This window comes from Cibotium barometz, chromosome 42, assembly GCF_041138505.1.
Source record: "Cibotium barometz isolate CiBa-2024 chromosome 42, ASM4113850v1, whole genome shotgun sequence".
In the NCBI taxonomy this organism is placed as follows: Eukaryota; Viridiplantae; Streptophyta; class Polypodiopsida; order Cyatheales; family Cibotiaceae; genus Cibotium; species Cibotium barometz.
Window position 1 is genome coordinate 15,853,014 of NC_141087.1, and position 17,263 is coordinate 15,870,276.

A 17,263-nucleotide genomic window follows, 5' to 3' on the forward strand; every position below is an offset into this window, starting at 1 on the left:
CGAAGGTTAGAAACACTAGGGAGTCTGAGAGTAAAGCTTATCTGGGAGAACCAGGCAATGTTCCCTCCACAGTGTACCCCTTTGCGTGTGCTAGTACAGGGCAGCATGTTGCTGCATGGTCCCGGAAGACCAGTGAAAGGCAGGTCTGCACACCCAGTGAAGGTGGGATTGTGCCTGTGACTTGGGACTTCTTCAACTGTCCAGACTTCATCGACAAGTATCCAATTGTTTGATTTGTATTCACTCCATGTGAGGAGAAATTTGGCCTAGTTTCCTGTGAACACTTGTACATATAAATACTCCAAGAAATACAAACTGTATTGATGGGGGGTCCGACCCTTTCCGGCCCCAGTGTTGGTGTCAAGTGTTCTTGGTGATTTACAATTTTAATGTTGTTAATAATGTCCATTGTTGGAATTAGTTAAGTGATCTAAAAATGTGTATTTTGTCTTCCGATTTGTAGGCCTCCTGTAGGGAGCGGTTACACCAAAGAAGAAGAAAGAAAGCTTTTGCATGCCCACCACTCTCGCACATGGCGACTAAAAACAAAAGGGCGATGGTGGAAGCTAAAATGTGACATGTAATGCCAAAATACCATGGCCTCCTACCTTTCTCACCTAGTGCTCCAAGTGAGAAACAAGGCCACCATTGTCTCTGATACTACAGAGTGAGTCCGTTGCTAGCACGCACTCCAAGCAAGGTATGGATGATATATCTCAAATGGTCTCCTCAGGGGGATTGAACTCACCTCTATTAAGAAAGGCGAATGACTTCACATATGGACTCCACGAGAGCCACCCTAAGATGGAAGATGAGAGGAGATTCAACTCAAAAGGAAATCCTTCCAGGGCTTTAAGCCGCAAACTATCAACTTGTCCCAAAAGGGTAGAGGAGGTTCAACTCAAGAGGAAATCCTTCCAGGGCTCTAAGCCTCAAACTATCAACCTGTTCAAAATGGTTATGCTCTATAATGTAGGGTCAATAAGGTCATGGCCTCCTTGTTGAGATCGTTATACAAGTATCACCTTGGCCCTTGTGGGCCTGCCACATCTCCTTGCCTTTTGTCATCTCCTCCTGACCAAACAAAGTTTTAGACGTTGCACTTGACCAATGCAAGTATGATGGAATGCTTATCAAGAAGTAATGTATGTACCACATGGTGGGGCAAGGAGAACCTATCTAGCCCACTATGCCGATGAGGAGAACCTAGATGACCACTATGGCCCATAGCCAATGAGAGAGACGAGCTCAATAGTCCAATAGAGAAGCTTTCTTTGATATGCTCCTTCGACGTAATGTTGTCAGGTTCCACCTAACACCCAAGGTAGTGAACAGGAGTGCTAGGGGGGGATCCACTTCAAATTTCCGACTGGCTACTCCAAGTCAGGGGTTGGGTTCCCTACTGACCTGAAAACCACAGGTTGGGATCAATAGAGGATGCACTACTAGATATTTGGGATGCCAGGTTGGGATTGATATTTCTCATGCATAGCAATTTGCTCCGGTACTTATGAGCATCTGGAAGAAGCTTCTTTATTGGAGCTCCATGAGATTAGATTTAGTCTCTAGAGCTTTGGTGGCTAATCAAGTATTGCTTGCCTTGGCTTGGTTTATTGCTTCTTATTGGTGCTTCTCTCGTGTGTGCATTGGTCAATTGCGGAGATTGATCCGCAATTTTCTTTGGTCGGGTTTGGATGGCACCACAGACACTTGTGCCAGGGTAGCTTGGCTCAAAGTTATTCAGCCCAGACGAGAGGGGGGGGTGAATATTATTGATCTGGATGTTCAGGCAGGGTGTTGCTTTGCAAGCTTATGGTCATAGGTTTTCTACTAGGCACCAATCCTTGGAAGGATTTTTTCTTGTCTCAGATTTTTGGATGTACACCCTGCCTAGTACACGGTTTTTGTCACGGTTTTTGTTTCATAGAGGCTGATATTAGGGCACCATTTTTCCCTCTTATTTCAGCCATTGTCAGAGGATGGAGAAGCATGAGACCATTTTTGCGACAACGGCTTCCTAGGTCTTTGGATGAGGCTGACCGTCGACAACCTATTATGTGGAACGAGTTCATCAGGGATGAGGCCGGTTGGCCGCTTGGTGCATCTTGTTACATGCGGTGGTCAGGATGGGAGAGATGTTGGAAGACCTTTAAGAGTCTTCCAGAGGATTGGAGAGCTACATCCATTCATCATCTTAGGGACTCTCACATACGTATTGGTCAGATTGATGTAACTATTCCGTATGAGTGGCTCTCTGGGACCTTTTCATGGACACTATCATCCGAGTTGGCTGAGAGTCTTTTCGAGGATAGGCATACCTCTGCAGGTCATTGCTCTCCCATGCCAGGAGGCTATAGATTGCATCATCTACTCTATCATGCCTGGATGGAGATTGAGGAGATATAGCATGGAGGGGATCATCCCAAATGCTAGGCTTAATCCAGTGAGGATTGTTGGTCATTCGGGGAAGCATTGGTTCATTGACCCTTCTCCTCAGATAGTGACTCATGGCTCTTGGTGTTTGTGCCTATATGGTGGTAGTCCTATCATATATCTTTAGTGGGATCGAGGAGAGTGGGAGTGGATTGATGCTTTCAATCCATTAAAAAGCCCTCCTTTTTTTAGCTTCACAGTCTAGGATGCCAGGCTTCTCCTCACTCGACAGATGCATAGAATCCCTACTCTCAGACCTCATTGGGAGAGCTATGATATCTCTGCAGTGATACAACGCAGATATTGGCATAGGCTTTGGCATTCATACAGAAGGAGCCAGATCTCTCATTTCTTTTGGCTATTTTTACATGGTGGTCTCCTCGACCAATCTCAATGGAGATCAGTTTTTGGTGTAGCACCTACCTGTCCTAGATGTGTAGCAGATTTTGAGAGTATACATCATTGTTTATGGGGATGCAACAGTGCACAACAAATTTGGGTTTCTATAGCCCAACTTATGGGCAAATTGAGTGGCCGTGCCATGCATGTGACTTGGGAGGCAGTTGCTTGGCTCTCCCAGTCCGGTCGGTAGCTTTTTACGAGGGCACTTATATACAGACTCTGCTATTTTCATTTGAAGAGGTATTGCCCAGCATGGTTTATTGTTGCATGATGTCCCTCACTCTTATTATACACCCCTCAAACAGAGGATTGACACTAGTTGGGAGATTGTTGCCCAGTATTATAGCATGGCAGATCTGGAGGGCTAGATGCACGGAGGCTATTGAGGGTGTCCAGATTTTTGAGTCTCAGTGTATTAGTACAATATGGGGTGACATCATCCATACTCTCATGGTTGGCTACTTGGGCTCGTATTCAGGGATCCTCTCGTTCTGCTCAAGCAAAGCATGTTAAATTTGTGAGGGAGTGGGACCATGGCATTTTCTTTTTCTCTAGTCCCACAGGTCCCTCATGGCATCATGATGCTCCTCAGTGATTGAAATCACCTTACATATGGGGTGATTTTATTCTTTTCCAGTTTACAACCGTGATTTTTGTATGTCTTTTTCATACTTAATAGAAGTCTCTTTCTTGGAAAAAAAACCATAGGTTGGGTTCTCTACTCACCTAAAAACCACACGACTGTCTTCAAGTCAAGTTGGGTGCCGTGCTGACCTGAAAACCACATGACTTGTGATTGGGTGCCCTGCTCACTTCCACACATGGCTTGTGGTTGGGTGCCCTACTCACCTGAAAACCACACGACTTGTGCCATAGTTAATTCAAGGTCTTGACAGGCAAGGTAGAAATCCTTGATCCGGTTGTGAATCAGTAAAGGTCACCCTCTCAACCCTCCAAGTATGCTTTAGTGTCATCAACAAACTGAGAATCTAGGTCGTAAAGTGGTGAACGTTTAACCTCAACAATGTCATCAACAACAAACAAAATCTAGGTCATGAATTGGTGAAGGTTTAACCTCAATAGTGTTCATCAACAAACTCAGAATCTAGGTCGTGAATCCATGAAGGTTAACCTCAACAGTGTCATGAACAAACTCAAAAAGTGCAAATGGGGAGATAAAGATACTAGAGTCCTGGAGGTAAAAGCACATCACCCCTATGAATGAAGAGGAAGAGGAAGGGTGCTAGTATGGAGCCTTACCGCATAGAGCGGAGAAAGTACAAAATGATCTCATGTTCCTCCCTATAAGAAAACCTAGCAATATGTGCTAGAGTATAAAGCACAGAGCCTCATACCCAATATGTGAGAAGCCTCGATGGATCATGGTCCCCTCTAGGAACGCCCAATCCACTCTGTCATAAGCCTTCTCTCAAAGTCATCATGCGAAGGAGCACTATAAGATCCTCTCCTCTCAGCCTGGCCATCACGGTGGGCCTCTCTATACCAAAGTGAAGGTGGAAGAGGATGAGCACACATTGGTGAGAATCTTACATCCCTAAAAGGGTGACAACTCTCCATTGTCAAATCTCAAGGTCTGCAACTCTAATAACTAGTCTCACTAGAAGACAGAGTGTAATGACCATATATCTTAAAGTGAGTCCTTATTAGGATGCTATGTCCTTTAAACGGACCTTAAGAGGACTACAAGAGGAGATGAGGCACTGAACCAATTTCTCCACTATTGTTTGGGCACAAAACCAACCCACTCTCTCAAACTCACCACCTAGTACAACACTAGTACCAACTCTTATTATTTTTCACTCTACACTTCTCACTCTCCTCTCTTTATACTCAAGAACCCACTAAATACCTAGAACAACACCAGAACCAATTCTTACCATTCCTCACTCCTACACTTTTCCTATAGTAATGAGTGGTGTATTTTGACTTTGTGTAGGTAGAAAAGTCCCTCAACTTGAGACTATGAGATATAATATTCCTTTGCTTGGTATGTTTAAAGTCTTATTCCTTCATTTTTGCATGTTATGTCAAATTAAAGATAGTGAGGTCACATCATCACAAACATAGCAATAGCATGCACAACCATCAACACATGAAGATCAAGCAAAGGATATAAGAGATGATGCACCATCACAAAGGAGCTATAAGGGGAACCACACGAAGTAGAAAAGTTAAAAGTGAGAATCGAAGCAAAGCTGCCCAAAGAAGGCTTCTCACTAATGTTTCCTCCTATGTAATTGTAATTCTTTTGCAATCCTCAATATATGTAACTTTATTGTTGTTAGAGTGGCCTTCAATTTTGCAAGCTTGTAATAGTGTTTGCTTCAGTTTTACAAGCTTGAACATAGCCTTTTTTCTTCTTTCCAATTGTTGTATGCCACTACAAGAATCTTTTCTCTACACAACGTATTGTAGATTCGTTTCTCTTAGGTATCAACACACATCTACACCAATTAAGAGTGATTAGAAGGAAAAACAATATTGAAAGGTTAAAAAAGGAGGAATTTTTTAAACCTTTTTAGCATTTAGGATGAATGGAATTTTCACTTCATCATTACATAAATCTTTCTAGAAGTGAAGTAACGAGCAATTCTCTCTTATGGAAATGTTAGTTACCATATCAATTTCTATTAGAATGTCAATATATATTATTTTGAATTCTTATCTTGATCTATGGACATAAATCTACCATTCCTTTTTGTCATCTGAAATAGTAAAAGGACAATGATGTTGTGGCATAAAAAATACTCCACCTAAGCCAATGATGTTGTGGTTCTTGTGGCATATTGATCCCAATGCTTAGATAATACCAACTATTGAATGTGCATGCTCTCATTTCATGAAGCTTGTGGATAAACATCTAGTTTTTTTTAAATATAAACAAGTATTAAAGTTAGTAGTATAAAAACCTGGACACAAAAATTTTATGACCAAAAATCCCCAAAAAATTAAAATCAAATTTAGTGTTTCTAAGTTATGCTTACAATTTGCAAGAAACCATGGAATACAAGGCCTTGGCTTCATTTATAGTTGTCTCTGCACAAAGGCATGTTTGACAACTACTGCTTTTGCTATAAGATAACTTGAAGTCCAACACTTTAACTTTCCAATTATCCATAAATACATTCTCATTCTTCCGTTTTCTCTTGTTAATGTGAAGAAGAATAGTAACATTTGCTATATACTTTAAGGTATCTAATTTTCATCATATTGTACATCAACAAAACAGTGTGGTCTTGTGATAGCTTCATATTTATTTTAATTGGCAAAGACAATTTCAAGAAATCAAAGAAAGGAGGAGTGTTCTAGTGGAATTGTTCTTAAGTAAAATTCTAAAACTTATACACTCAATAAAATTTTAGCGTCTCCTACTAGGGTGAAATTCATAATAAATCTTATGGGAGTCAATCACAATTTGTCACTTACTAGAGAGTGATACTCAAAATAGATTTAAATTAACCAAAAGTTTTACTGTATGTTGAATATATTACAATTATTTAATTAACATTATATTTGTAAAACCTTTCCTTGCAATTTGATAGAAGATTTAAAAAGATACTTCTACTTGCTTATGGTTAAGAAAATAAGCATTGTCTTGATAGATTGTGTTTTGTTGAAAATAAGTTATTTCTATAAAAAGTAAACTTTACTCTTGGTTTTGGATTAGGTTGTGCTCTGGGGTTGATGACTAGGATGTAGAGCTGTAACAAGATGGTGAAATGCACCCATTAGTCCCCTATACACACACACACCCCCTCCCCGCCCTCCCCACCTCCCGCCCCCACCACACACACACATACACACACACACAAAATCCCTTTACCCACACGCACACACACCCCTCTCCTCTCTTCCCCTTTCTCTGAGGCATCAAAGGAACTCACAACTTCAATTGACAACTGTATGAGGTGATCCGGATGCATAATAACACTCTCATTTTAATGCATGTGTTTGTTTTAAGAAAAATGAATGGCTGAAGGACTTGCTGCTTTAGCCTCCAGACCTTAGTAGGAGCTAAGGTTTGTAATGTGAAGGACATGGGCATCTTCTCATGACTTCATGGAGCTAAGGTTTGTAATGTAAAGGACATGGGCAAGGAAGTCTTCAAGCAATTTCCTTCCATAGACTTTAACTGGATCCATTCTTCTCCAAATTGAGCTCATGGTTTTTTTCATGGGATTTTTAATCAAACATCACTTCATTTTGCAATCATGCTTCACAAATTTTCAAGAGGTTTCCCCTCTCCTTCCGTTTTGAGAAGTCATCTTTGCAAAACAAACTAGCTCTAGGCTAAGCCTATCCCACACTTATCCAAACCAAGCTTTATATGTATGTGCATTTTGACAGTGATCAACCTCTATGAAATCGGATTGACTGAAGAAGCTGTGTATAGTCTCGATGACTAGTTCAATGTTATCCTACCACCCATAATGTTTCTTAATAATCTATGTGCATCAAACATTACTAGCTTGCTTATTGCTGATCAATATTGTTGTATGTTTTGGCAGTGCATTAGGATTCATTAATCCTTATTTTAGACACAAACTATGTTGCAAATCCCTATGAATGAGAAAAGGAAATTGATCTAAGATGAACACAACTTGAACACAAAAAAAAAAACCAATCCAATCCACATAAATTTTAATCTTTTGTAAGGTCTTACACTTGTGTTATGTGTGTTTGATTATTCAAGCAATGAAGGTGAGTCTCAGGTATGGTTTAGGAGAGGGTCATAGACTTTAAATAGGTTCTGTCCATCGACAGCAATAGGTTCTGTCCATTGACAGGATGAAATATGGATCACTAGGATTTGGTGGTTGAGGTATCAAGCATGCAAATACTACATAAACATCATCTCATTATAAGTGAAATTTCAGAGGGGTCATTAGACAAAGAAGAGAGGCTAAATGTGTGTTGCTAGGTAAAAGGAAAGGTTAAAGTGTGATAAGATGAGTGGAAAGCAAGAAAAACTAAGGTGGAAAGAGGCTAGGAGGGAAGAAAGAAAAAAGGAAAGGAGTAGACGATAAGCTAATTAGAATGGTCTTTTTATATAAACTCTGAAAAGGACAGAAAATCTTAATGTTGTCTTCATTCAAATTGATTACAAAATTAGTGTGATAACATTTTTGTCCTCAATTATGCAACTTAAATGAGTAACCTTATTTCCATTGAAATCTTCATCATAATAATTAAGCTTCATTTTTCGCCTTTTCATTTACAAATGGATACTATGAATTTACTTACCTTGCTTGTTCCCTATGCAACCTATAGGTACATAAGCATACTTTGTATTCAAACTTCCATTTATTCAAATAAAAATACATGTGACCACATAAAAATGAGGTAAAATGTATGCAAGGTACACTAATCACTCATGTGACCACATAAAAATGAGGTAAAATGTATGAACCTATAGTGTACCTATAGGTTCCCTATGCAACCTATAGGTACACTAATTCATTCCGGGTATGTAGGATCTCGTTTGGGCCTCATAAGATTTTGATAAAATAATATAAGAGCTAGCTATGTAAAATAGATTTTGAGTGTTTTTTTTTGTTTTTGAAACTTTTGAACACCACTCGAGAAGCTCTCGTTGGTTGTCTGTAATTACTTTTATACAAAAAAAAAAAGGTACAACCATCATTTTGACAGCTTTCACTTGCTTGATCTCAAGAAGCAAGTAGAAGATGTACACAGCCTTTAGTATTTATATCAAGTGATTGAATTTAGGCAGCTCTGGCAGGTCTGTAACTAGTACATGGTGCTATCTGTATGACTAGACAAACCCACTCGGACAGGACTAAAACATAACCAGCATCAATGTGTTTTGAAGTTGCACAGGATGTGGTTGCATCCCTCTGCTTTTTTTATTAGCATTTCACATGCTGCTTCCCCTTGCGCCACAATTCAAGAGACAAGTCTGGATCCTGTTTGAATTCTTCATACTGATCACAGGTGAGGCCCAGATGAAACTCCACATGGCAACTCGTGCAGAGACGGACGGAGCATGCACCACATGCAAACTCCTCACTCTGGTCTGTAACTCGGTAAACAGCTGGGCAGTTGGGAGTTGTGCAAAACCTGTATTTACCCCTGTTCAGAGCAACAAAGGCACTAAGTGATGCCTTCCCAAGCTCATCCTTCTGGTAAACTGTCAACAAAACCTCCAAATCAGCAAAGCAGTAACCTCTGTGAGCAATTTGGGTAGGCACATTTCAATGGAAAACCTTCCCGGTGGCGGACAGCTGAAATGATCTGTTGCCTAACACAAACCCGGCAGAAATTATGGCCACATCCAACCAGGCTGTACTTGTCTTTTACTTCACAAAAGCAGATTCCACACTCCTCAGAGCTGAATGCTTCAAAGCTCATACAGCATTGAGACCCTCTCAAGGCCCAGGCTACCTCTCCTACCATTTTCTCGACCTTTGACATGTCCTCCCTCGATCCACGAACTAGCAGAGAATGACGTCGGTGATCAAGGCTCAGGCATGCACCTTCCACCAGCACTTTTAAATCAACCAAATCAACTCCAAATTTCTTCACAATCTCCCGCATCAGACCATATGACCTTCCACCGCTTCGGAGTTCAATCTCATGGCATTCCTTCCTTTCATGAAGCTGTGACAAGTTTCTGACAAGGCTCTCCAGTGCCCCATTCTTCCTCTCAGTCGGCCCAAAAATCCTTACCATCTGACTCCGCCTGTCACAGAATATGTGAGTCCTGGTCTGCAGCTCCACAGACTTCACCATCTGAAGGCCATCCCTTGTGAAAAGCAGCTGCATTTTAGCTTCATCCACTGCATCTGCTACCACCATGCCTTCTATCAACTTCTCCAAGGCAGACTTGCACCCGGCTATTGTGCGGAGACTGCCAGCAGAGATCTTAACAAAACAGCCACCATTCTCACCCCTTGTTGTCAGGGTCAACTCTGCACCCTCATTCTGCTGCTTAAGTGCCCGCACTAAATCAGAGATGTCTTCCTTTAAGACAGAGTAGATTTTCCCTGAGCACTGTACTGAGCTAAAGAAGGTTTCCTGACAAGATATGGTTTGCCAAGGCTTGCATACGGACAAGGTGCGGTCTTCAATCTCAGTGTCCACATTTGAGATCTCGATAGCAGCATACTCCCCCTGCATGAGCACCTCCTTGATTTCTGCACCTGCACCAAGTAGCATAACAGGTGAGCTTTTGCCTGAACCAGCCTGGAAGACACATTTCTCTATCTGAAAATCCGGTCTGTTCTCCAAACCACTCTGTCTCTGAAGAAGATCTATGCATCTGGTCTTCCTCTAGTCCACAATCCATTCCTGCCCTGACTCTGAACACCGTCTTGGTCTTCTTTCCTGGAACTGAGTCTGGCACTCTCACATCACCCTTGGAGGATCAACCTCCCTTGGGACCGTTACCTGAGAACCTATCTGGCTCACGGAACTGCCATCCCCATCTGGCACTGTGGAACACCACCAACTAACCTCCTGGGAGTTCTTCCCGATCTGTGTTCTTGTCTTGGGCTTCAAATCCGTGTACTTTCCTGTACCTTGGACCTGTACACCATCATATGGGACTGAATTAGCATTTAGCCTGGCTGAGCCTGATGCTCTGATACCAATGTAACATGCGGAAGCTCTGGGTAGTCTTCTTTCAGCCCTAAACACTCTTGGAAACCTTCTGATGCACAAACGCACCATTTGATGCAAAAACGCAGGTAGAGAGAGAGAGAGAGAGAGAGAGAGAGAGAAAAGTGCTGGAAATTCAGTATAATCTATGGTACAAAAAGGGTACATGTCTGCAGCCCTTGGCTGCCTTCTTGAAAAGGTGATAACACACCAAAATTCAGTCCCAAACTAGGACTCCTACTGACTCAAACCCCTAGTGGGCTGAATGCCTAGAATGATGGGCACTTGGGCTATTTATAGCCCCTTGATATTCATGGGGAACTGGCCGACTGCTGGTCGGCCAGTTCATATATTCATAAATCCCTTTTTACTTCAGCCGACTGGTTATACTGCTTGCTCATGATGCGCCTGATGCTGCCCATGTCCTCTGATTCAGCCGACTGGTTCTGTGAACAGCCGACAGCATCCCTTTGGTTCTTCTCCAAGCCTTGCTTCAGTCTACACTGCAAAGGTGCTCTGTGCTCTGTGCTCCATCATCCTGGTTCTTCTACTGGGTTCATACTCTTTATCTGGTTGCCTTTTCTGGATCTAGCCCTGAGAATGTCCATGGCATCTATGATGCACATGACATCAGCAGACACCTACTTAAACCCCGATGGAGTTGATTTGAAATTGTGAATAGACTTCATGGAGTCAAGATCACACTCTGTTTTTTATTGAGTTTGGGAAATAACTTGAACTTTCCATTGGTATATATTTCAAGAAGATACTTGGTGAAATTCAGAAATTATTCACCGATGGATGCTAAATGGATGGATGAGGTTGAACTGGCTGATTCACCTCAGTTGATGCAACTTTACAAGGAAGCCTTCCTGTTAGAACCTCCAGTGGTTTAATATGCTTTTTGAAGCTGAATTCTAAATGACCTGTACATTTGTATTATATGTTTGGCAATGTACAGTTTTGACATTTGTTGTCAATGACTTAATCAATGAATGAACTTTCAGTGCTTTGAAGTTGTATTTGTTACGCTTCAAATGAATGATTTACATGTTGTGACACTAATAGTACAAGATATATGTTATCGCCCTGTGTTGCATCCGGAAACATGTATTTGAAAGGCTTGAACCTGCGATGGCACAAATGGTAGTGGGGAATTCCTATCATCGCCCGGTGTCATCCGTTGGCAGGAGATACATGCGATGACACTAATCACCTGGGGAATCTGGTGATCGTCCTGTGTCATCCGTTTGCATGTGGACTTGCAATCGAGATCGCTTGCTTCTTTCAAGAGGGGGGTATGTCACCAGGAGGTGAAACTTTTTGCAGTTGTTTTCCTTATTTACATTTCTTTATAAATATATATTTTTCTTTTCTTTCTCTTTGGTTGCTGTTGCTTTCCCCCGGGATCTCTTGGAAGGGCTTGGACCATTGTAATGTCAGAATGGGTCAAGCAGTGGGACTTTGGACCAGTGGTTGGCTAAGCCTAAGAATTGCACTGAAAGATGAATGACAGTGTCCAGGACATGGGCACTGAATGATGAATGACAGTGTCCAGGACATGGGCACTGAAAGATGAATGACAGTGTCCAGGACATGGCCACTGAATGAGGGTATAGGCCAGTTTACACTAGTAAGTGGCCGCCACCGAAATGTGAATGTATCTTGAATTCTAAGCAAATTCTGAAGTGACCATAGTGGTCAAAGATGGTCAGGAGACCAGAAGGAATGCAGATGACACCATCCCTAAAATCTAGGGAACTGCTATTTTTGGCAGTGTCGGAATTGAAAAGTGTTCGCGTCAGTTTGTGCGGAATGTCAAGGGGACCAAAAGCTGACAAAGGACTGTTGTGAGAATGTGAACCAGTCAGGAGATTTTTAGCCTGGAAGATTGCATGTGGAAAAGGCTTAAAAATGTGCCAAGTGTCAAATTTTGGTGCATTTTCCTCATTGAGAAGAGGGAAGCGTGGGAATTTGGGAAGAGGAGGCTCATTTGCAGCCATCGTGTGGTTTTGTTGCAGGAAAACCAGCATTTGTGGTGCACTCCCTTGCCCTACAACTCATGAATTGAGGGTTGAGCTTGCTCCCCACAGCCTCTCTCTCTCTTTCTCTCTCTTGCAGACTATGGAAATGCTCTCATCAGATAAAATCAGGTACAGTTGTGTGAATTTCATGCTTATATGCAAAGGCTAGTTGCCTCCTTGAACAGGAACCGGTGTAGTTAGTTCCTACACCAAAGCAGGGACGGAAGAGGGTGATAACCTCTTCAATACAATGCTGTTTCAGCACTGTTTAGGTGCTGTTTTTGGGCTGTTATGTTGCCCGGTTGATGCCAAAATGCAGTAGGACTTTGCTAAAGTCCTCCAGGACAGTACAAGGGTTATTTTGGGCTGAAAACAGAGCTGAAAACAGGTCTGTGCAGAAAGTTACAGCAAGCTGAATTGTGATGTTTTGGACTCCATTGGGTAGCTTGATGCCTATGGAAGTGAGCCTGTCAGTTGGGACTCATTCTGAGATGTTATGGAACAGTTTTAGTGCAGTTATGCTGGCAAATTTCTCCTAGAATTTGTAAAACTCAGCTGATGCAAGTAGAGTGCTTTGTTGCACTTGTGCTTTGTAATTTCCAACCTTTTAACAATAAAGAAATACCGCAAGGGGCGCCGGACTTCGGGGCCAATGTGTTGTTGAGCGAGGGAGCGAGGATTCTGTGAATGTGTGTCTCAGTAAGTCCAGGTTATTTGTGAATGAATTACCGCTTTATGTGTCCATAGACCGGTTTTACCCAGGGCTTGGAATTAGAAGATCGATTCCTTCTTTCTACGGACTGGATTTCAGAGATCAGTTGCAGATCCTAACTTCTATCTCTTTCGGGAACGCGGCTTGGTCACGTTGATCATCCTTTATGTGGATGACCTCATTCTCATTGGCGGTCATGTGGAGCACATTGCAGTGATGAAGGCTGCCTTGTCAAAGGAGTTTGAGATGACCGATTTAGGCTTACTCCACTTCTTCTTGTGGCAGACCCAGAGGGGGTTCTGTCTCTCAGCAACGGTATGTTCATGAGTTGCTCGAGGCCTTTGGGATGGAGAACTGCAAGCCTATCACGTCACCGATGGACCCGAACACGAAGCTTACAGTGAATGATCCTTGTGAGCCAGTTGATGCCTCTCTGTATCGGAAGTTGGTTGGTTCATTGATCTAGTTGTTGAACACCAGATTGGACTTGAGCTTTCCTGTAGGGCTGTTGAGCTCGTTCATGCAGACGCCTTTGAAGTCTCATTGGGACGCAGGATTGTGAATCTTGCGGTATCTACAAGGTACGAAGGATCTTGGACTCTTCTTCGACACCAGAGAGGAAACGAAGGACCGAGTCTGACTCCAAGGCTGGAGTGACTCAGATTGGGGAGGATATCCACACACGAGGAGATCTACATCAGGCTACGGATTTACCCTCAGCTCAGGAGCTATATCATGGAGCAGCAAGAGGCAACCAACTATTGCATGGCAGAGTACCGGGTTGCTTGTGGTGCTGCTTGCGAGGTTGTGTGGCTGCGGAGGTTGCTTGGCGAGATTGGGTTTCCACAGAAGGAGCCCATGGTCATCCAGTGCGATAACCAGAGCTATATCGCTATTGCTCGGAACCCGGTCTTCCATGCCCGGACCAAGCACATAGAGATACAATATCACTTTGTTCGTGAGAAGATTTTGGCTGGTGACATCTTGCTTCGACGGAGGACAATGCAGCGGACCTCTTCACGAAGTCTCTACCTTAGGCGATGCTCCGGCAGCACTCCAGCTCATTGGGGTTGGCTCCACATCCAGGAGCTGAGAGGGGGTGTTAGCAGTCATCTCTTGCCTGTACATTACACCAGGGCCTCTGTTGTGGGTGTGCCCGCCCATTTTTGGTGTTCCCCCATTTTTCCTCACTTTCCGTGTATTTTTCCCATTTTTGCTAAGTGTGGGAGGCTGTTTTCTGCCTGTCAGCTGTATCAGATGCTTCCGACCGGCCGACCTGATCTGCAGTAGTGGCCGACTGGTTTTTCACCTGGCCGACTGTGCTTATTGCTGGTCGTGAGCATCTATGCTGCTGTCGGCCTGTTTTGGGCTGGCCGACTAGCAGCCTGGGGCCATATAAAATGGCCCTTGCCCCCCACACTTGTCATTGTACCATTCCGGGATTTTCTAGTGTATATACAGAGTTTATACAGCTTCTCTCTCCCTCTCTCATCTGCGTTTTGCTCTCTACAGCAGTTGTCTTCATTTCTGCTGTGCATTCTGACAGTTTGCTGTGGCCTGTGATACAGATTAGAATTGTTTGTTTCTCCAAGTATGCATAGTTGTGGTCTTAAAAGCTTGTTTTGGTCTCCTGCTGTGTTCTAGTTTGAATACAGTTTGAATAAAAAGTTTACAGAGATTTATATCCTTATTTGAGGGCAGGTGCTAGTTCTGAATGGAGAGACAGGTTCAGGGAAGAGCACCCAGCTGGTTCAATACATAGTTGATGCAGGGTTGATCAAAGATGGGTTTTCAGTTGTCTGTACTCAGCCTCGAAGAGTAGCAGTCATGACACTCTCTGAACGTGTGACTGCAATAGACTTGACCCTCTTGTTGGTCACCTGACCAGCCCTGCTTTCCGAACAGAGAACTTTCCGTAGATCATGTATGTCACAGATCATACCCTTCTGCAGTTATGCCTTGTGGATGTAAATCTCAGTCAGTTTGGGTGTGTTATAGTTGATGAAGCTCATGAGCGCAGTCTCAACACAGATCTTCTCTTGGCAATGGTAAAGAAATGCTTACCACGGAGGCCTGACCTCAAGGTCATCATCATGTCTGCCACAGCTGATGCTGCATTGCTGTCTAGTTATTTTGGGGGGTGTATCATGTATCAGGTGGTAGGTGGCAGGGCAAAGCTTTCCTGTTCATTTTATTTATGAGGCAGGTGAGGAAGATGACCTTCAAGACACAGATAATAGGCAGTGCCATCCAGGATATAGCCATCATGTATTGCAAGTAATACAGACAGTGGCCTCTATCGATGCTGGGCCAGATGAGGGAGATGTACTCGCATTTCTTACTTCACAAGCAGAAGTAGAATGGGCTTGCAGCCAGCAGTTTGGCTCCTCAGCCCTAGTCCTCCCGCTCCATGGCCGGATGCAGGCTGGAGAGCAGCAGTTAGTCTTTAAGAAGACCCCACATGGAATGAGAAAGGTTGTCTTTGCAACTAATGTAGCAGAAACGTCTCTTACGATTCCGGGTATCAAATTTGTGGTGGACTGTGGGTTGGTAAAGGAAAATTACGTAGATCCTAAGACTGGAATGAATATACTGAAAGTGTGCAAAATCGATAGGAGTGCAGCCATGCAGTGGGCTGGTCGTGCTGGCCGGACTCAAGCAGGCATTTGCTATAGACTTTACAGCAGGCTTGACTTTGAAGCTATGGCACCTCATAGGATGCCAGAGATCTTGCATGTACATTTGAGAGTTGCTGTTTTGAAACTTATGGCTCTTGGTGTGCAAGAAATTGAGTCATTTGGTTTTATTGACTCACCAGATTCAGCAGCAATTTCTCTGGCAGTTGAAAATCTGTGCCAACTTGGTGCCATTGCTGCTAAAGATGGGAAGACACATCTAACCTCATTGGGCTGGCAATTAGCCAAACTGGGTGGGGATCCACGTTTAGCCTTCATTGTTCTAAAAAGTTTTTCTGAGGGCCTGGGTAGGGAGGGCCTTGCAATCGCAGGTCTGCTATCATGCTCTGCAAGTGTCTTTTCGGGCGGGCTCTGATGAAGAGAAGCTGAGGTCTGATCGCTTGAAAATGAGGTTTTGCGATCCTCATGGGGATATCTTCATGTTGTTGTCTGTTTATCAAGAGTGGGACACAGTACCAGAGTTTAGACGCAACAAATGGTGTGTACAGAACAGCATCAATGCGAAGTCAATGCGAAGATGTCGGGACAATGTCAAGGAGATGGAATGCTGTCTAAAAAGAGAGCTACAGGTAGATGTGTCCCCTATCTGGACTTGGTCTGTGAATGCTCCAGAACACTGCAAGGTGATGTTAAGGAAATTTTTACTTTCTGCCATGCCCAAAAACCTGGCTGTATTTTCCGGACACGAATGTCTTGGCTATGACGTTGTCTCTTTTGGAAATCAAGCGTTTTTGCACCCCTCTTCATCACTATTAGTCTTTGGCCACTCACCTGTCTGGGTAGTATTTGGAGAGCTACTGTGTACAACCCGAGAGTTCTTAACATCAGTCACAGTGATGGAACCTGAGTGGTTATCTGAGATCAAGCCTCTTCCTCCTTATGATATTCCTGCTTTAGAATCTTCCAGGATGAGCAAGACTGTAATATAGCATAGACTACATGCTATGACAATGCCACTAACATCATCAATGCCCAAGAGTAGGTGCAAGTTCATGCATAAAGATAATGTCACTCTAGTAGACAAATCTTCATAGATTAACCATCAAACTGATTTTCTATCACTTCTCTGGAGGTGAAGGGAAAACTTAGCCACTATGAGAGCTAGCACTAAAGAGTGCACACACACTAGCTTGGGCAATTGCACCACTTTAGATTGAAAGAATTAACATAAACTAACTAGCCATACCGTGGACAAAGACTTTAAAAGGAATCTGCAAACCTAACAAAAACCAAAGTGTGATCTTAGGTCGATGAGAGTCTATTCACAAGGCTTCAAATAATCGACTCCATTGCGCATAGCATAGGCCATGTGCTATGGCATGCCCACTAACATCATCAGTGACCAAGAGTAGATG

General features: G+C 43.1%; 1 protein-coding gene and 1 pseudogene across 1 annotated transcript; one reads left to right on the forward strand and one right to left on the reverse strand.

Moving 5' to 3' along the window:
- Positions 1-8,726: 8,726 nt before the first annotated feature.
- Positions 8,727-10,035, reverse strand: LOC147614210 (ATP-dependent RNA helicase DEAH12, chloroplastic-like). The gene is made up of 2 exons (XM_086780490.1): positions 9,084-10,035; positions 8,727-9,007 (listed from the first exon to the last, which is right to left on the reverse strand). Exons 1-2 carry the CDS (start codon positions 10,033-10,035, stop codon positions 8,727-8,729), a joined length of 1,233 nt encoding a protein of 410 aa, XP_086636616.1.
- A 1,238-nt stretch (positions 10,036-11,273) lies between these two features.
- LOC147614211 (ATP-dependent RNA helicase DEAH12, chloroplastic-like) lies at positions 11,274-16,837 on the forward strand (annotated as a pseudogene).
- The last annotated feature ends 426 nt before the right edge of the window (positions 16,838-17,263 follow it).

Excerpts from the sequence above, each read along its gene's own strand:
- LOC147614210 (XM_086780490.1), bottom strand. The coding sequence starts at position 10,035 with ATGCTACTTGGTGCAGGTGCAGAAATCAAGGAGGTGCTCATGCAGGGG. Across the intron at positions 9,008-9,083 it reads AGCTGTCCGCCACCGGGAAG|TTTACCAGAAGGATGAGCTT; the intron begins GTTTTCCATTGA and ends TTTTGTTGACAG.